The sequence below is a fragment of the Lytechinus pictus genome, chromosome 5, assembly GCF_037042905.1.
Source record: "Lytechinus pictus isolate F3 Inbred chromosome 5, Lp3.0, whole genome shotgun sequence".
NCBI lineage: Eukaryota > Metazoa > Echinodermata > Echinoidea > Temnopleuroida > Toxopneustidae > Lytechinus > Lytechinus pictus.
This window is the reverse complement of record NC_087249.1, coordinates 180,421-201,648: the sequence shown is the minus strand read 5'-3', so window position 1 is coordinate 201,648 and position 21,228 is coordinate 180,421. Positions and strand designations below refer to the sequence as shown.

At 37.9% G+C, this 21,228-nt stretch overlaps 1 protein-coding gene across 5 annotated transcripts in view; it reads right to left on the bottom strand.

Annotated features, from left to right (window-relative positions):
• LOC129261976 (peptidyl-glycine alpha-amidating monooxygenase B-like) overlaps positions 1 to 16,056 on the bottom strand; it is a 63,685-nt gene extending 47,629 nt beyond the window's left edge. For 2 of the 5 annotated variants that reach the window (XM_064099564.1, XM_064099567.1), the window contains exons 1-2: positions 15,698 to 15,837; positions 13,901 to 14,436 (exon numbers count right to left, since the gene is read on the bottom strand). In XM_064099564.1, the coding sequence (XP_063955634.1) occupies positions 13,901 to 14,086 (186 nt within the window). In that variant the 5' untranslated portion in view covers positions 14,087 to 14,436; positions 15,698 to 15,837. Of the gene's footprint in view, positions 1 to 13,900; positions 14,437 to 15,697 lie in introns of all 5 variants that reach the window. The other 3 variants (XR_010293576.1, XM_064099566.1, XM_064099565.1) reach the window with 3 other exon arrangements.
• Between the last annotated feature and the right edge of the window lie 5,172 nt (positions 16,057 to 21,228).

Genomic DNA, 21,228 nt, shown 5'->3' with positions numbered 1-21,228 from the left:
CACAAAGATTTAAGTATGACTTAAGTCGCACTTAAATGCCGACACGTACATGGTATGCAACGCGCGATATTGTTGATAGATACGCAGTAGTGCGCGTCCTCATGACACGATCTGACCAATGCAGTCAAGCCTTTCATTCAGTACGCAACTCGGCATTTAAGTGCGACTCTAAGTCATACTTAAATCTTTTTAAACACCCCCAGGTCTGTTTTAATACCAAGGGAATCTTTCTTTTTATTATCAGTATCTTTGTACATCTGCATACATAATGTGTGAAACTTTGGTATGCATGATGAAATTCACACATGCTTGTCATGATAAAACAATATTTAGCAAAATTTACAAGAACATTATTGCTGTATTTATAATACACCCATCTACTCAGTGAGGCTGACCATCACGTAGAACAGTTTCCATGGTGATATCAATATGACATCATTGGTCCTCCAGTGCATGCTGTTTACATTTACACTTTGTGATTGAGTACTGATTCCCTGAGAGATGAGAATGTGTGTGGCATTAACCAAAAAAAAAAATCAATTTTGATGCATGGTCAATCATGATGCTGTACAATATAGGCCTAATGTACAGTAAAGGCCAACACATCAAAAGGACATGTCATGTACATGTACATGTAGCCTAGGCCATGATGAAAGCAATCAAATACATGAAAGCCCAAAATAAATTGACCACAGGACTGAATTAATTTGGTATTCACGTATTAATTTAAGTTTATAATTATGGAATGTCCATGTGCAATATATATGTACATGTATGCCAGCTTATCCCTAATTCTCCTGGGGGCCCATTTCTCTAGTGGACCTGGACAGGTTTGTCATAACTTTATCCACCAACCACTATTAAATTAGATCTTTAACACTAAACCCATTTCACAAAAGGCTTCCTAAGTACATGTATGTAGAATCCCTTCATATCAATACTATCGGTAGAAAGAGCAGACGAGACGTACATGTAGCCTTAGGGTGCGTTTATCCGCCACTTTTTTACCCTAGAATCATGATCTGAATCATGATTCAAATCATGATTCTGCAGAATCACGATTGCGTTTAGTCGAAATTGAATATAATCATGATTAGAATCACAAACATGAAACACGAAAAAAGGGGCGTTTGGAAAGACGTTTCTGCAAAATCACGTACGAAAATGTTCGAATAAACGATATCGTGAATCGTGATTACAATCATGATTCTATGACCTCACTGTTGTGTCGGGCTACTTTCGGTTTGGCTCTTGCCAAGCTCAAGGCGCTCTATATGCTCATTGTATCATACAATTTGTATGTACATGATTATGTACTACGCATGCATTTCTTGTCATGTTCAAGTTCTGTGTTGGTCATCGCATCGTCCACTACTTTTCATTTTTTGGTCATGTCTTCAACTTCAAGTTCCAGTAAATGAATTAACTGGACAGACAATGATCCCAGTTGTTGTTGAGTATACAGTATCAATGTTAAATTGGATCTGCGTTGAAATTCACTTCCGAACACCATTTTGGATAAACTAACAAGATGAATAGAAGCATATGGACCCTATATGATAGAAGTAAACAAAATGATGTATAGACTGAATTCTGGAAGCAAAAGATTTTTTGAGAGCCGAAACAAGTGCGAAAAACTTCCTCTGTCAAACTGCGCACTAGTGATGCGCACTGGATTGGCCTGAATCTGAGGAGAAACAGCATTGGAATGAAGGTCGTCTAAACGCTGATTCTGTTATATTGTGATTCATGTTTGTGTTTTGAATCATGATTCAAATCATGATTCAAATCATGATTCAAATCATGATTCTGGCTTGAGGTCGCATAGACGCAGCCTTAGTCACATAAAAGCATGATTCAAATAATCAAAATAATTTAGCAGAGGTAAAACCATGCATACTTTAATAAAGGAGAATGAAACTCTTGGAGCAAATTAGCTTTTGTGAAAGCAGAAAAATCAAAGAATAAGATCAACAAAAGTTTGAGTAAAATAGGACTAGCAATAGAAGAGTTATGAGTTTTTGAATGTCGAGATCACTATTGCTATGGAGATCCTCCCATTGGCAATGCGACCAAGACCTATGATGTCACAGATGAACAACTCTCCCCTTTTGGACACTGAAAATATACCCCAAAAGCCAAAACATCTCCTTTTGCTCATTCTAATCATATGACAAAGGATTCATCAATGATATAATGTTGTGAAACCTCTGTACTTGTCCTCTCATAAAGAGAACACCTCACCTTGTGATAGACTCTATAAAAGTGAGAATATAATACCCCTTTCATAGTGCCCTCTTCATTTTTCACCGGCGAACTTCGCCGGCGAACTTCTCCGCCTCGCATTCCTCACTTCCCCGGCGAAGAAAAAAATGTACCCTTTCGCACTGACATTTCTTCCCCGGCGAAAGTCAACGGGCGATTGCAGAACAAACGAAAGAAAATTGTAAACATTACTTCTTACCTATTACAAAAAGGTATCAAAAAAATTAATTACAACATATTTTGGAAGTATTACGATAAAAACAAACAATATCACCTTGTTTTTATATCTTAGCGCATTTTATACATGTTAAAAGTGCTTTTTAATAAATATTGTTAGTAAAAAAAAAAAAATGTTCGAGGGTATCTACTTGGCCATAGCATTCAGCTGAGCTTGCAACTATCGCGCGCGGAATCTCGGTGCAGGGGACTTTGGGAGAGAAAAAAATTGACCTCTGACGTCATTAAAGAGGAGAAGTTCTCCGGTTTGCTTTCATACTGGCCTTTTCACCGGCGAACTTCACCGGTGAAGTTCTCCTGTGTACCTTTCATACTGGACACTTTCCCCTTCGCTGGCGAACTTCGCCGGTGAAGTTCGCCGGTGAAAGGCGCAATATGAAAGGGGTATAAGTGAAATAAGTACTAAAGTAATGAGGGAGTTGTACGTGTGTGACATCACAGATCTTGGTCGCATTGTCAATGGGAGGATCTACATGGCATTAGTGATCTCAATATTCAAATGCTCATAACTTTCTTATTATTCATTCAATCTTCCTCAAACTTTCAACAATATGTTTCTTTGATTTTTCTCTTTGATATGGATTCAGCTGGTTTCAAGGGTTTCATTCTCCTTTTAATAAACCATGAAGACTGGAGCATTCAATTGTTGGGAAACTGAAATTATGAATAATTAATTTCATGAATAAAAAATCACATGTGGACGTTGAGATGGGTACCCTCGGGATATCAAATTTTAATAGTTTACAGAAGTAAACCATAATAGTTTTTTTGGTGAAATGATAATTATGCATTTTTATCCCAAACATCAAAATATAGTGTAACAAACTGTTAAAATAGGTGCACGCCCCAAATTAGCATAAATTTGCATATCAATTTTTTATAAATGAAATTTAACAATTCAACATTTATTTGGGGCTTTCATATCCCACCAAAGATAACTGGGCAAGTCCAAGAATTCGCGCGCGTTACGTATGGGACATTTCAGAGGGTTTTTTAATGACCTGAAAAATAGTGTTAAATGACTTTGATTCTAGATTGAATGCCCTCATGATGGTAGACATCTAGGAGAAGAATAATCATGCAAAAAATGGTGACATATGACCTTGACCTTTTAGAGAAAGAGATGTGCTGTTACGTATGGGACGCAGAAAAAAGACAATTTTTAGAACATTTTTTTTCAAGTTGAGAATACTCTAAAAGTATTTCATTTGACAACTTGTAACTTAGTGTGATAGAAGTCACAACACTCTGTACAGGCAAGTTTCATGTCATATTGCCAAAACTCTCTATATTACAGACTCTAATTAAAACAAGTGGAATGCCTCTGACGGTCTCACCTGCATCACGCGATTCATAGCAGCAGTGCTGACTTTGAAAACTACTAGTATAAAATAATTATTACATAAAACACCATTCATATAATGATATGTATAATACTACGTTCATTGACATTTGACCTTGATCATGTGACCTAAAACTTGTCAGTGATACTTGATTACCCCTGTATCCACATTTTATACACTATATAGAATTGTATAAACTTTGAAAGTTACAGTATGACAGCAATCTAATAATTACCTCTAAAATGGCCAAAGTTCAATGACCTGAAATTAAGCTTGTAACCGATTTTGCAATCGGCAACCGATTCCATTCGATTTCACCACAATCGGCAATCACTTGCCGATCTTCGATCATGCCCCTTGAAGGAAAAAATCGAAAAAAAAAAATCGGCGTAGATCTGGTTACAGTGCGTGATCGCTCAGAACATATTTCAAGATTGTTTTTGAGGTGCTAGCTATTTAGAGGTCGCATTATTCAGGGAGAAAGTCGCGGTATTATCTATGGCAATGTTTAAGGGGATAGATATCTTCTCTTCCAACTCATGGTGATAGCGGATGCCGCCGTGAACTTTGAAAGGTCGTATTACCGACGGAGCTCACTGCGTTACTCTCTTACATCGTTTATGATTATATACATTTTATTTTCAACCTCGTGGTGATAGCGGATGCCGCCGTGAACTTTGAAAGGTCGTATTACCGACGGAGCTCACTGCGCTACTCTCTTACCCCCTTTATAATGATATAAATCTTCTCTTCAACCTCGTGGTGATAGCGGACCCCGCCATTAACTTTTAAAGACTGTACTATTGACGGAGCTTATTGCGTTGCTCTCTTACATCATTTATGATGATATTCATTTTATTTTCAACCTCGTGGTGATAGCGGAAGCCGCCGTGAACTTTGAAAGGTCGTATTACCGACGGAGCTCACTGCGCTACTCTCTTACATCGTTTATAATTATATAAATCTTCTCTTCAACCTCGTGGTGATAGCGGACCCCGCCAGAAACTTTTAAAGACTGTACTATTGACGGAGCTTATTGCGTTGCTCTCTTACATCGTTTATGATGATATTCATTTTATTTTCAACCTCGTGGTGATAGCGGACCCCGCCGTGAACTTTTAAAGATCGTGCTACTGACGGAGCTTATTGCGTTACTCTCTTACATCGTTTATGATGATATTCATTTTATTTTCAACCTCGTGGTGATAGCGGATGCCGCCGTGAACTTTGAAAGGTCGTATTACCGACGGAGCTCACTGCGTTACTCTCTTACATCGTTTATGATAATATACATTTTATTTTCAACCTCGTGGTGATAGCGGACCCCGCCAGAAACTTTTAAAGACTGTACTATTGACGGAGCTTATTGCGTTGCTCTCTTACATCGTTTATGATGATATTCATTTTATTTTCAACCTCGTGGTGATAGCGGAAGCCGCCGTGAACTTTGAAAGGTCGTATTACCGACGGAGCTCACTGCGCTACTCTCTTACATCGTTTATAATGATATATATCTTCTCTTCAACCTCGTGGTGATAGCGGACCCCGCCATTAACTTTTAAAGACTGTACTATTGACGGAGCTTATTGCGTTGCTCTCTTACATCGTTTATGATGATATTCATTTTATTTTCAACCTCGTGGTGATAGCGGAAGCCGCCGTGAACTTTGAAAGGTCGTATTACCGACGGAGCTCACTGTGCTACTCTCTTACATCGTTTATAATTATATAAATCTTCTCTTCAACCTCGTGGTGATAGCGGACCCCGCCAGAAACTTTTAAAGACTGTACTATTGACGGAGCTTATTGCGTTGCTCTCTTACATCGTTTATGATGATATTCATTTTATTTTCAACCTCGTGGTGATAGCGGACCCCGCCGTGAACTTTTAAAGATCGTGCTACTGACGGAGCTTATTGCGTTACTCTCTTACATCGTTTATGATGATATTCATTTTATTTTCAACCTCGTGGTGATAGCGGATGCCGCCGTGAACTTTGAAAGGTCGTATTACCGACGGAGCTCACTGCGTTACTCTCTTACATCGTTTATGATGATATACATTTTATTTTCAACCTCGTGGTGATAGCGGACCCCGCCAGAAACTTTTAAAGACTGTACTATTGACGGAGCTTATTGCGTTGCTCTCTTACATCGTTTATGATGATATTCATTTTATTTTCAACCTCGTGGTGATAGCGGAGCCGCCGTGAACTTTGAAAGGTCGTATTACCGACGGAGCTCACTGCGCTACTCTCTTACATCGTTTATAATGATATATATCTTCTCTTCAACCTCGTGGTGATAGCGGACCCTGCCAGAAACTTTTAAAGACTGTACTATTGACGGAGCTTATTGCGTTACTCTCTTACATCGTTTATGATGATATACATTTTATTTTCAACCTCGTGGTGATAGCGGATGCCGCCGTGAACTTTGAAAGGTCGTACTATTGACGGAGCTCATTGCGTTACTCTCTTACATCGTTTATGATGATTTACATTTTATTTTCAACCTCGTGGTGATAGCGGACCCCGCCGTGAACTTTTAAAGATCGTGCTACTGACGGAGCTTATTGCGTTACTCTCTTACATCGTTTATGATGATATTCATTTTATTTTCAACCTCGTGGTGATAGCGGAAGCCGCCGTGAACTTTGAAAGGTCGTATTACCGACGGAGCTCACTGCGCTACTCTCTTACATCGTTTATAATGATATAAATCTTCTCTTCAACCTCGTGGTGATAGCGGACCCCGCCAGAAACTTTTAAAGACTGTACTATTGACGGAGCTTATTGCGTTACTCTCTTACATCGTTTATGATGATTTACATTTTATTTTCAACCTCGTAGTGATAGCGGACCCCGCCGTGAACTTTTAAAGATCGTGCTACTGACGGAGCTTATTGCGTTACTCTCTTACATCGTTTATGATGATATACATTTTATTTTCAATCTCGTGGTGATAGCGGATGCCGCCGTGAACTTTGAAAGGTCGTATTACCGACGGAGCTCACTGCGTTACTCTCTTACATCGTTTATGATGATATACATTTTATTTTCAACCTCGTGGTGATAGCGGATGCCGCCGTGAACTTCGAAAAGTCGTACTATTGACGGAGCTCATTGCGTTACTCTCTTACATCGTTTATGATGATTTACATTTTATTTTCAACCTCGTGGTGATAGCGGACCACGCCGTGAACTTTTAAAGATCGTGCTACTGACGGAGCTTATTGCGTTACTCTCTTACATCGTTTATGATGATATACATTTTATTTTCAATCTCGTGGTGATAGCGGATGCCGCCGTGAACTTTGAAAGGTCGTATTACCGACGGAGCTCACTGCGTTACTCTCTTACATCGTTTATGATGATATACATTTTATTTTCAACCTCGTGGTGATAGCGGATGCCGCCGTGAACTTTGAAAGGTCGTATTACCGACGGAGCTCACTGCGCTACTCTCTTACCTCCTTTATGATGATAGACATCTTCTCTTCAACCTCGTGGTGATAGCGGACCCCGCCGTGAACTTCAAATTGATTTGAAAACGCTAGCTACCCAAAACATTTTAATAACATATTTCAAATCATCGTGCGTGCTTGCGTCGTCTACTTCATTTTAATTGCACTTGCGACTTTAAGATGATGCGTCGTAAGAGATCATTCCAATAATTCTAAATCGCTAGCACCTAAAAATACTTCTAAAAGTTGTCCCGCCGATCGTTCATTAACCTGTGATCTATGAGAAATATTTTCATTTTATTTTCCTTTGCGCCTTTGCTCGGAAGATGCGTCTTTCGTTTATCTTTCTAATAAAAATCACTCGGTTTATTTTAAAGCAATAACACCTCAAAACCCCTGGCTTTAAAACATGTTCCAAACGATCGCGCATGTTGGCGACTTCCATTCCAATGCATTCGTCTTTGTGACTTTGTCAGGAAGATGCGCGCGAACGCGAACAACATTTTGATGTATTCCTTTGTTTTTAAACATCGCCGATTCGATTTTCGATTCGATTTCGATTTTAGAAGCTTAACTGCCGATCCGATTTTCGATCTGATTTTTGATCCGATTTACAACATTACCTGAAATGACCTTTGACTTTGGTCATGTGACCTGAAACTCGCATGAGATGTTCAGTGATACTTGATGACTCTTATGTCCACGTTTTATGAACTAGACCAATACACTTACAGAGATATGATGGTACATTGTAATTCAACAAATACCCCAAACAAGGCCAAAGTTCATTGACCTTACATGACCTTTAACCTTGATCATGTGACCTGAAACTCGCACAGAATGTTCAGTGATACTTGATTACTCTTATACCCTTTTTACACAGGATTTTCTTAGCCCCGGACTATCGCTAACCCCGTGCTATCCTTAACCCCGTACTATTTTTTTTCCCTTTTCACACATGCCAAATTGTTATTGCTAACCCCGGATAAGGAATGCTTGCTTTTCACACACAAAACTCGCTAACCCCGGACTAGTGGTTTTTGTCGATCATTCGTAGTACAAGTAATTCACTCGTACCTTTTTACACACGCTACAATTTCCTTAACCCCGTACTATAGGTGGGGCCAAATTGCAATTTAGCCCCACCTATAGTACGGGGTAAAGCTTAGCCCACTTTCGTTTTACACTAGCGATCTTAACCCCGTACTATCGCTCTTAGCACCGCAATTGCTGGGATAACCCTGCTTTTTTGCAGGGCCAAATAATCCCGTACTAAAGGTGGGGTTAGCCCACTTTGCAAAAATGCTGTGTGAAAAGAAAGTGTTAAGGGTTAAGAAAATTTTAGCATGTGTAAAAAGGGTATTACAGTCAGTCCGCAAGCCCCTGTGTTAATGAGCAAATGAGCAAGATTTATCCAAGTCCTCTCGTGGCTGAATTCATGTCCCTGCAAAATCTCGTGAATTGTGAGACTTTCTTTCTCAAAGAATTTAACCACTTTCTCCTTGAGTAATATCGAGATTATTTTTGTACCATGGGCAAGAGTAAATGTTACTCTTTTATATTGGTCATTTCTTTTGAATGAAATATTCTGATAAATAAGTGAATTTTTTACCTGAAAAGATGCATCAAACATAATTTTCTTCCTCTGTTTTCACTTGCAAATTGTGCAACATTTTGTGTTTTAGGCACCAACATTATTTATATCATCAGAAAGCTCAAACTCTATACTTTCTACAATGTCACTCTTGATATATGTGGCATCTTTTAGATGGGTCAGCAGCAAGCTTTTTCCATCAAGATGCAAGACGAGATTTCTGAAATTTCTGAGTAACATAAAATCCGGAGTTCTGATTGGCTGAATACTGTTTTCAAAACAAACAGGCGCGGGTAATTTGAAGAGATTACCACATGGTGAGTGTGACCTTGCAGAGGCCCAGTGTGGGGAACATTGGAATTTGCGTGGGTGTGTGGTCTCTATGACCAATCAGAGCGCAGTATTTTTTGTTTTTGAGATGCAAAATGTACTTGGCCTACGAAAAGCTGGCTGCCGACCCATCTAAAATACATCTTCTTATAAAAATTATATCATATTAAAGCTTAGATCTTCAGCTTTATCATAGTCTAAAAATCATTTGTGCCCAAACAGAAATTAAGTGTGAAAACAACAACTTTTGTTGCATGAAAAAAAATATTTTGTTTCATGTTTTAGATCAAAAGTTTTTCCTATATTACAACATTCTTTTAAAAATCCAAACACATGACCTGAAAGAATGATTCTTCTTCTTTACAAAAATACCAAAAACATGAAATTTGGTCAATATTTAGAGCAGCATTGGCCGAATAAAAAGAGGTGTTTTGGTTCGCACCAAGCTCATTAACTAGATGCAAAAAAAAACCTAGTCATGAATATCACTTGGATAAAAGAAGCTACTTTTTCAGGGCTTGCGGACTGACTGCTTATGTTTAAGTTTCAGGAGTCAGATCCATAAACTTTCAAAGTTATGATAGCAATTCAACAGATACCCCCATTATGGCCAAAGTTCATTGACCTTTGACGTTGGTCATGTGACCTGAAATGTGCACAGAATGTTCAGTGATACTTGATTACTCTTATAGTATGTCCAAGTTTTATGAATTAGACCAATATACTTTCAAAGTTATGATGGTAATTCAACAAATACCCCACATTTGGCCAAAGTTCATTGACCCTAAATGCCCTTTGACCTTTCATGTGACCTGACACTTGCACAGGATGTTCAGTGATACTTGATTACTATTATGTCCAAGTTTCATGAATTAGACCAATATACTTTCAAAGTTATGATGGTAATTCAACAAATACCCCACATTTGGCCAAAGTTCATTGACCCTAAATGACCTTTGACCTTGGTCATGTGACGTGAAACTCATGCATGATGTTCAGTTATACTTGATTAACCTTATGTCTAAGTTTCATGAACTAGGTCCATATATTTTTTTAAGTTATGACATTTCAAAAACTTAACCTTACATGTACATGTACATGTCTAGGTTAAGATTTTGATGTTGATTCCCCAACATGGTCCAAGTTTATTGACCCTAAATGACCTTTGACCTTGGTCATGTGACATGAAACTCAGGCAGGATGTTCAGTAATACTTGATTAACCTTATGGCCAAGTTTCATGAACTAGGTCCATATACTTTTTAAGTTATGCTGTCATTTCAAAAACTTAACCCTCTGTTAAGATTTGGTGTTGACGCCGCAGCCGTCGGAAAAGCGGCGCCTATAGTCTCACTCTGCTATGCAGGTGAGACAAAAATCTGCCAACCCTGTGAAATTTAATCAAAAATTAAAGGTCAAGTCCACCCCAGAAAAATGTTGATTTGAATCAATAGAGAAAAATCCAACAAGCATAATGCTGAAAATTTCTTAAAAATTGGATGTAAAAAAAGAAAGTTATGACATTCAAAAGTTTCGCTTATTTTTTCACCAATAGTTAATGTACATGTATATAAACGAGTCAGTTACATAAAAGTATGCAAATGAGAGAGTCACTGATGTCGCTCACTCACTATTTCATTTGTTTTTATTGTTTGAAACTTTGAATATTACCATTTTTACAAATATGGCAATAAGGACCAACTTGATTGAACCATAAAATCTTATTGTAATTCTATTCTATAAAATCTTATATTCAGAGAGGAGCAAAACTTTCTTTCAAGTGACAATGAGGGGAAAATTAGAATAGGCCTATTTCATATCATAATAAAATACAAAATATATTGTGAGTTGGTGAAGTCCTCCATTCCCTCATTTGCATACAGCCCAGGATGTGCACACATCAATTTTGTGAAATCAAGCGAAATTTTAAATGTCATAACTTTCTTATTTTACATCTGATTTTGATGAAAGTTTCAGTGTCATGCTTGTTGGATTTTTCTCTTAAATTCAAAACAACTTTTTGTTGGGGTGGACTTGTCCTTTATTAAAGTTAAAGTTTATTGTAAAGTAATTGAATGTAATTAAAAGTAATTGACCATAATTGAAGTCCATTACTTTTTTTCATTTACAATTACAATTACTAAAAAAATGTAATTAATTATGTAATTGATCAATTACCTTGTAAATTTTAGCCCAACCCTGCCCTTTAAGAGCTTTAAGAGAAAATTTTGATCCAGATTGGAAATAGAGCTAATAATTTCTTGGGAAATGTCTGCTTTTGCTTGGAATTACCAGCTACAAAGTGACTACATGTACAACATGGCTTTGGAAAGTAAAAGAAAACATCTACATAACAGCAAGTTTCCCACTGTGAAAATTTACCTCAAAATTTTCTGCTATCCACTGTGCACACCTGTATCAACAAAGTGACATTTTGAGGTAAATTTTCTTGTGGTGATACACAGTGTACAGGGTGTTTCTAATAAAGTTAACTGCAGTTCAAAGGTCAACCATACCCAGAATACCATACATGTACAGTACATGATTTACAGTCAGTCCGCAAGCCCTGAAAAAGTAGCTTCTTTTATCCAAGTGATATTCATGACAAGAGGGTTTTTGCATAGTTAATGAGCTTGGTGCGAACCAAAACACCTCTTTTCATTCGGCCATTGCTGCTCTAAATATTGACCAAATTTCATGTTTTTGGTATCTTTGTAAAGAAGAAGAATCATTCTTTTAGGTCATGTGTTTGAATTTTTAAAAGAATGTTGTAATATAGGAAAAACTTTTGATCTAAAACATGAAACAAAATATTTTTTTTCATGCAACAAAAGTTGTTGTTTTCACACTTAATTTTTGTTTGGGCACAAATGATTTTTAAATCATGATAAAGCTGAAGATCTAAGCTTTAATATGATATAATTTTTATAAGAATATGTATTTTAGATGGGTCAGCAGCCAGCTTTTCATAGACCAAGTACATTTTGCAGCTCAAAAACAAAAATACTGTGCTCTGATTGGTCATAGACCACACACCCACGCAAATTCCAATGTTCCCCACACTGGGCCTCCGCAAGGTCACACTCACCATATGGTAATCTCTTCAAATTACCCGCGCCTGTTTGTTTTGAAAACAGTATTCAGCCAATCAGAACTCTGGATTTTATGTTACTCAGAAATTTCAGAAATCTCGTCTTGCATCTTGATGGAAATAACTGGCTGCTGACCCATCTAAAAGATGCCACATATCAAGAGTGACATTGTAAGAAAGTATAGAGTTTGAGCTTTCTGATGATATAAATAATGTTGGTGCCTAAAACACAAAATGTTGCACAATTTGCAAGTGAAAACAGAGGAAGAAAATTCTGTTTGATGCATCTTTTCAGGTAAAAAATTCACTTATTTATCAAAATATTTCATTCAAAAGAAATGACCAATATAAAAGGGTAACATTTACTCTTGCCCATGGTACAAAAATAATCAATATTACTCAAGGAGAAAGTGGTTAAATTCTTTGAGAAAGAAAGTCTCACAATTCACGAGATTTTGCAGGGACATGAATTCAGCCACGAGAGGACTTGGATAAATCTTGCTCATTTGCTCATTAACACAGGGGCTTGCGGACTGACTGTTTACTCTTGTGATTTCTATCAATTGAGTGACCCATCAACTTAAATTTGACACTTTGCTTGCATCACAATTGTCATGGGTTAAAGAGTTCTGGTCACTGGCGTACCTAGGATTTTCCAGGATTTTCCAGGATTTTCGTCAGGGGGGGCAAAAAGGTCTTTCAAGCTCGTCAGGGGGGGCAGGGATACATGCATGGGTGGTGGCTCGTCAGGGGGAGGCACTGCCCCTCTGCCCCCCCCCCCCCCCCCCCCCCCCCCCCCCGTAGGTACGCTAGTGGTTCTGGTCCTTCATAGCTGAAGGGGTCAAAACCTACATGTACAGTACATGTACTCTGTCCAAGTTAGGGGTTTTAATGAAGTATGCAACTTTGTTTAAAGGTTTTGGTGTTCCCTTCAAATGTCAGTGAAACACTATCCCCTCTCTTAACTTGTTGTGAGTGACTGGCATTATCAATTGCCAAGCTTCAGTCTCTGATCAGCATGTTTTTCATATATCTTTTGCACCAATACCTTTAAAGTTTTCACTGTACCTCCCCTGTCAACACTGCATGTATTCTTGCATTGCTCTTCTAACCATTGCAGGATTGTGACAAAGAACATCTCTCTCATACCAAACATGTGCCTGCAAGTCACAAACGATGTGCTCAACCAAAAATTGCAGTTAGACACAAGCTATGTAACATTCACTCGCAAAAAATAGAAAAAGGGATAACATTTAATTTTGCAGGGAAAACCCAAACCTTAATATAACAAAGTGGATTTTTTTGCAGTTTTAAAAACCGAAAATTTGGAAAAAGTAGGTTCTGTACCCTTCCCATTTTAAGGACCATATATGGAACACTGTGACCCATGACAATTGTGACACGGGCAAGGTGTCAAATTAAAGTTAATTTTAAGTTACTCAGTTGTGTAGAATAAAATCACAAGAATACAATCATTTATTCCTAAAATAGCTGACCTTTAAACTTCAGTTACCACACCCTTTCTAGAAACACATGAACTTCTACATGTAGGCCTACATATAACCCTTGACTTACTCTTGATGGTTTCACTCCAGGCATGAGGATGTCCATTGTGTAGTAATCATTCTCTTGTCTTGTATATTGTGTTCTACTCCGAGAGAAAGGTTGATAGTAGTAATTTCTTGCATCCGACATGGATAAAAAGTTCCACAACATCACACATACCACATGAAGGAGAACATACATGTAGATATTGGTCATCTTGGTGAGATTAATTTCTTTCAATATTCATAAATATCAGTTGAATCTCACTTTAATGTTGGAATAATAAATGTAGTACGGTCACTCATCCAGATTATAATACATAGGGAAGTTGTAGGTGGAGTTATATTTTAACAGAGGAATCTCATTATCTGATGGCCTGTGAATTCATTAACCAGCTTCTGAGAAATTGTTTAATACAAATTGCACTTTTCCAGTTTCTCAATTCATACATTTTCTTCAGTCCTGATCTACATGTATGCTTTTGATTGTGGTGAACAGGTCAGAGGTCAACCATCCTTGTCTGTTGATCCCATTCTAAAAGCGATGTCTTCATTCCAATGCACAACCTGAAAAAAAAAACAATTGTTGAAAGGGCTATGATTTGTTGTTGCTTTGAAAGCACAATGTCACCCTCATGGTCTGAAAAACAGAATCCTGACGTCGAGGCACAAACTGGACCCTCAAAAAAAGGAAAAGTTAGGCCTCTATTGCTTTTGTTCTCGATCGGCCATTTTGTTTCCAATTTTGACAGGAGAACGAACGAGACAGAACTCTCCCTTTTTTTGAGGGTCCAGTTTGTGCCTCGACATCAGGACATAGACCTTCATCCATATAATCGAGGTAAGTGCATAATTTATTTTTTCCCCTTTTATTTGGAGTGCTATTGCGACCACATTCTACCCCATTTTGAAGAGTATTGTCTGCCTAGTAATAGTATTACACGGACGAGTCCTAGGCTCAGGCCCACTTCGCGGGCCAGAGCTCCCTTAGTTGTTGTATGGTAGTGGATCGTATTACCAAACACTTTTCAAGAATTCAATCATATCAAACACATTATTCTGAAAAATTCACCAAACTTTCACCATAAATACACAATTACCGACAAAATATAAATATGTAACAATTTTGCCGAAATCGTTTTTCATTTTTACGATATCAGCTTCCAATCAGACCCCTCTTCCCATGTGAAAAATTTTGGTCACTTGAAAAAGGTATCGTATATTACCGAAGATGTGTTTTCTATGGAAAAAGTTTTTTAAAAACAACAAAATCACTAGTCTAATGAGCTATTTTGACTATATTTTATTATTTTTACTTGTTTTAGAATATTAAGACTGAAAATGTGTTTTTGAGCATTTTTCATCATCTTTCTATTCATGTTCCCTTTGGAAGGATGTTAATGTTAATACTAGGCCGGTCGGTAATACTAATACAATACCCTGACAACGTGCCAGGACGAGTGGAATTGGAAAGAACCAGCGCACACGCTGCCGAAATAAATCTGGTAGAGAATTTGGACTGGTGATGGCAGGATAATGCCATGAATGCCGTCATGTCACTCTACTCTCTAGTCTTGACTGGCTACCCTTGACTTGAGCGAGCTGGAGGAGTTGGACATAACATTTCACAATAACGTTATGTCGTCAGAGACCCTGGCCAGCTCGATCAATACAATACACAAACGTTAACAGAGCCTACCGGTACGTCTATTAGTATTACGAGCCGGCCAGCCGGCCAAGTCTAACTCGTCAACACGGAAAAAGTCACAATTACGATGTCATCTCGCAAACAGATGTTCGCAATTTAATCAATTTATCTCACACTTACTTCACTAATTTCCACACATTAGAGGTGCCAAAACAAATACAAATCACAATTTCGTAAAGCTTGAATATTAATCACTATAGAGCTATATCAGTAGATACATAGATAGCGTTCATAACCTTATTTTATTTACCTCTTCAGGTCCCAAGCGCTCTCTCCCCATTGGTTCACTCTCGCTTATGATACTGCAGCAGCATGCACTGCGCGCTGCATGCACTGTATATATGTAGCTTCTCAGCTCGATCGATCGATCAGCTAGCTAGCTAGCTAGCTATAGCGCATTTTGCATTGTAAAAACATGGAGCTACTGGTATATGGTATACGCAGAGAGCGTGCAGTAAGGAGCCAGACAAAGACAGAATGGGGGCGATATACCAGTATCAATTTCTACCATCATTGACTTTGTAGGGCCTATGTGCTCCTGTTTCAGTAAATAGTCAAACTTTCAAACATTACCTAATGAAAGTGCAAAATATATTGGAGTGGTTATTATTCAGCATTTAGATTGGCACAAACATATAATAATTGACTTTAAAAGAAAGCAAACTTAAAAGTGATCCAATCTTGGAATAGTTTGCCTGCAACACTAGTAATGTCCTCCAGCATCAAATCATTCAAGCACGGATTATATTATTTTTGGTCAAATACGCCCGCACTGTACTTGTTAGACTTTTACTTACGCATTTTTAGTGATTACGACCGGGAGATCTACAGGACTACCTACCCTCCCAGTGGCGTACCGTGGGTCACGGCATTGGGGGGGGGGGGCACCAGCAAAAAATTTGAGTCACCTAGTGAGCGCGCGAAGCGCAAGCGCGCTCAGTTGCTAGGTTTGCTGACCTAATAGAGACATTTTAAGGACAGTGTCATTAAACGGATATGTATGTCACTGGTCACATAATTGAAAATTTTGATATTCAGACCTAAAAAGGGACATTATAAGCAATTTTTTTGTAATCATGATTTGTACCTGTCTCGCTAAACAAAAAATGCGAGCGCGAGCTGAAATTTTTGTATATATTGACCTAAAACGGACATTTTAAGGAATATATTTTGGGAATCTATTTAGAGTATACATATCTCACCATAGTACTCTAATGCGAGTGCCAAGCGCTTGCTGATTTTGTTAAAATTTTACGCATCTAAACACATAAAGCACTTGTAGTGTAGTCATTGTAATCATGACTAACATGCGCATCTCACTAATCAAATATTGCGAGCGCGAAGCGCGAGCTGAAAATTTAGGAAATTCAGACCTGAAGAGGGACATTTTGAGGCTTGTTTGCAGGAATTCACGAAGACCATACGTATTTCACTAACCAAATGAAGCGAGCGCGAAGCGCGAGCTGAAATTTTTATATATATTGACCCCAAACATGGATATTTTAAGGTCTATTTTTTAAAAGAATCCATTAAGTGTACACATATCTCACCATAGTCATCTAATGCGAGTGCCAAGCGCATGCTGATTTTGTTAGAATTACACCTAAAGACATACTTTTTGTAGTCATTGTCGTCATGATTATCATACGCATCTCACTAGTCAAATATTGCGAGCGCGAAGCACGTGCTGAAAATTCACACCTGAAGAGGGGCATTCTAAGGCTTGTTTGTAGGAATTCACGTAGACCATGCGTATTTCACTAACCAAATGATGCGAGCGCAAGCTGAAATTTTTGATATTCAGATCAGAAAAAGTGACATTTTAAGGACTGATTTTAGGAATTCATGAAGAGCAGACACATCTCACTAATCCACTAATGCGAACGTAAGCACGGACGGGAAATGTTTTATATTAAGACCTTAAAAGGATATGTCACTACATAAAACAATAATAATTCGAAGTGCGAGGAAATAATTTTTATATTTGGTGTATATTGACTTGAAAACGGGAGGTTTTAGTACAACAGGATTACATATCTCGTTAAACAGACAATGCGAGCATCAGGAACAATGAAGACATAGGCCCTGAGCAAATTATGTTTCATAAAGTTATGATATTTTTTTCATTGCTATGTAATATAACATAACATAATTATAATATGATATAACATAATTAACAATAATTTCTTCCTTCCTACTACGTTTCTCTCACTTTCTCCCTCTTTTTCCCCGTTTTTTTTTACCAGCCGATTGGGGGGGGGGGGCACGTGCCCCCCCCCCCCCCATGCCCCCCCCCCCCCGTAGTTACGCCACTGTACCCTCCCGTACCCTGATGATAATGATGATAATGATGATGATGCTGATGATGATGAAAAGTTTTTTGGGCCGTCTTCGACAATGAGGCTAGCTTGAAATGTATCTACCAATCAATTATTATTCTTCATATGTTTGACTATGCTGCCTGTAGTGTACGATTCTAGTAACAGAGGATGTGTCAGTACCCAACTGCAAAAGTTGCAAAACAGAGCCGGAAGAATAATACTTATATAAAACATATATATCGAACTGTAATATTCAGTCGTCGACAAAACATATACACTCCATGGTTTTCAAAATCATTCATGATCTCAGTGCCCCTTACTTAAAAGATTCTTTTAATACTATTTATCACAACCAGGGGCGGAAATCTCTCCCAAAAGGTAGGGGGGACACAGGGGCGGATCGAGCCTTCGCCATTAGGGGGGGGGGCGGAAATTTGTTTCAGCCATATTTTCCCCGATCGGCAGCTCGAAGATGATTTTTGTTTGTTTCTTTTAAGGGGTAGTCCTAATTAGTCACTCCTTAGCTTTATTCTTATAAATTGATATATAATATCATAATGCTTATTTATATGATGCGAGCGCGAAGCGCGAGCTAATCTTTTTAGAAATTTTATGTATTTTTTCCTAAAATTTGAACTGATTCTGGGCAATGTTTGTTATCCTGAAAAAGATGTGTATGCAACTTAATAATTACTACGAACGCAAATCGCGAGCAGAAATGAACTGATGGAAAAGATAGGCTACCTGTTAAAGTAGCATTTAACAATCAAATAATGCGAGCGCGAAGCGCGAGCTGATTTTTTAAAGACATTTTCAATTAAAGAATGGAAATTCTAAGCCCTTTTTGGTAACTCAAGCAGAATAGGTATATAATTATTAAACAATTAATGCGAGCGCGAAGCGCGAGCCGAAAATTTTGAGATTTAGTCCTATAATATTTACTGAAAGAGACGCTCTATTCATGTTTTGTAAATCCTGAAAAGGATGAGTATTAATAATGCGAGCGCAAAGCGCGAGCAGAAATTTTTTTATATACGTTTTGAACTGGTACCTGTTGAAAAGGTACCTGTTAAGGACTTCTTGCACTTAGCCATCAAGGCGTTACATATTTCAATAATCAAAATATGCGAGCGCGAAGCGCGAGCTGAAAATTTTTGAACTTTCTAAAGTAAGAATGGAAAATTTTAATCAGTTTTTGTAATCGTGAACAGGATAGCTATATAATTTAACGATTGATGTGAGCGCGAAGCGCGAGCAGAATTTTTTTTTGAGATTTAGACCTAAAAATGGGCCATTCTGTTCATGTTTTGTAAATCATCAAAAGGATGAGTAATATGGGGTCTTTCTACATTAATAATGCGAGCACAAAGCGTGAGCAGAAAATTTTTGATATGTGATCTGAAACTGGATAATGATTTAAATTAGAGAACAAGTTGAGTATCTGAATAAACATGCGCGAGCGTGTTTCATATTTAGACCTAGAATCTAGGCATTCTAAATACAACTTTCATCATGAAAATCATGAAACTTTGATATTCCGATCTGAAAAAAAGAGTCAATTTCAGCTTTATATTGCAAGCACTTTGTAAAAAAATTGTAAGGTGGATATGGATCACACTTAAAAAAGAGCTGATATTATTTTTACTTTGAGTTTTGACATAGGACCGGGACATCCTTACGACATGTCATCATATGAAAATGATGTATATCTTCCTATTCCTCTTGCTAAGCGCGAGATGAAACAAAAGGGACAATTTAATTATTAAATCAATATCATATTTATTAATGCCTAATGAGGGCGCAAAATCTGATGATATCATGGCATAAAAACTGGACATTTAACTTTTGTGATTATGAATAGGATGCATCAGTTAATATATTTTTAACCATTAATGCGAGCGCAAATCGCGAGCTAAAATTTTTGATAAACTGTAATGAAAAGGGGATGTTAAGTAGTTTGTTGTATAATCAATATTAAAACATTTATATAACTCGTCAATCAAAATGCGAAGGTGCAGCGCGCTAGCTGATACGTCTTGACAGTCAGACCTGAAAAGGGATATTTTGAACACTTTATGGAATACACGAAAATAATAGGTACCTGATAAATCAAAATTTGAGAGCGCGCAGCGCAAGCAGCAAATGTTAACATTTAGACCATAAAACTGACATTTTTACAGAGCACTTTTTAAAAACTAATTTGTAAATAACACAAAATAATGAAAGTTCGATTTCTGAGGTGAAATATGTTTTGTATTTTGACTTCCAAACTTGATATTCGAACTCCATATTGAACAAGATATGTTAATCATCTAACAGGCAATGCGAGCGCGAAGCGCGAGCGAAAATTTTATATAGTGGCACGAAAGATTATTTTTATTGTCCAAGTCTTCCCCTCATCTTATTTTATGCACTCGTCGTCCTCTTCTTTTTCTTCTCTCTTTTCCCTTTTTTTCTTTTTTGCTCCGCCAAGAGGGGGGGGGGGGGAGGGCGGGCCCCTCGGATCCGCCTATGGGGGCAAGGGGCGGGAAAATTTGACAAGCAAAAGAAAAGGTTATCATCGCCAAAGTAAGATCATCTCGTCCCAAAATACATGTTTTATTTCGATTTAGAATGATGTATTTCTTACCATCATAAAATACCAAAAATAGTAGGGGGGACATTTGATATTGTGTCCCCCCTACTATTTTGAGTAGGGGGGACACGTCCCTCCTGTCCCCCCTGGGATTTCCGCCCATGATCACAACTATTCCTTACGCTCAATTGGAAACTTTTATTTACCTAAGCCACGTACTGATTTGCGTCGTCGAATGTTTTCACACCGTGGGGCCTCGCAACTAATTCTTTATCTCCTTCTATAAAATCATCTTCTAATTATAATACATTCATTAGAACACGAACATGGTGAGGAGGGGGCAAAGACGGACAAAAAATTTTGCATGCTTTACAAAATCGAGCGCGATGCGCGAGCTGAAATTTACATAAAATAATTATGTCTTAAAAATGAACTTGTTAAGGATTGTTTGCAGTGACTCCTGAAAATGATATATAATTATCTCACCAGATAAATAATGCGAGTGCAGAGTACAAGCGAAATAATGACCTGAAAGAATGTCTGATTTCGAATCATTTTTCTATGTCATTCACGTCTTATCTTTCTTTTCCTTCCGCCCCCCCCCCTTTTTTTTTTTGGGGGGGGGGCGTCGCCAATAACGGGCCGGGGGTGCATCCTGGATCCCCCTATGAAAGCTACAGCATGAACTCATTCTATTTGATTTCTGTCTTCTTTTCAGGGACAGGAATGATTTTGGTTGTCAGAGTTAGGTTTAT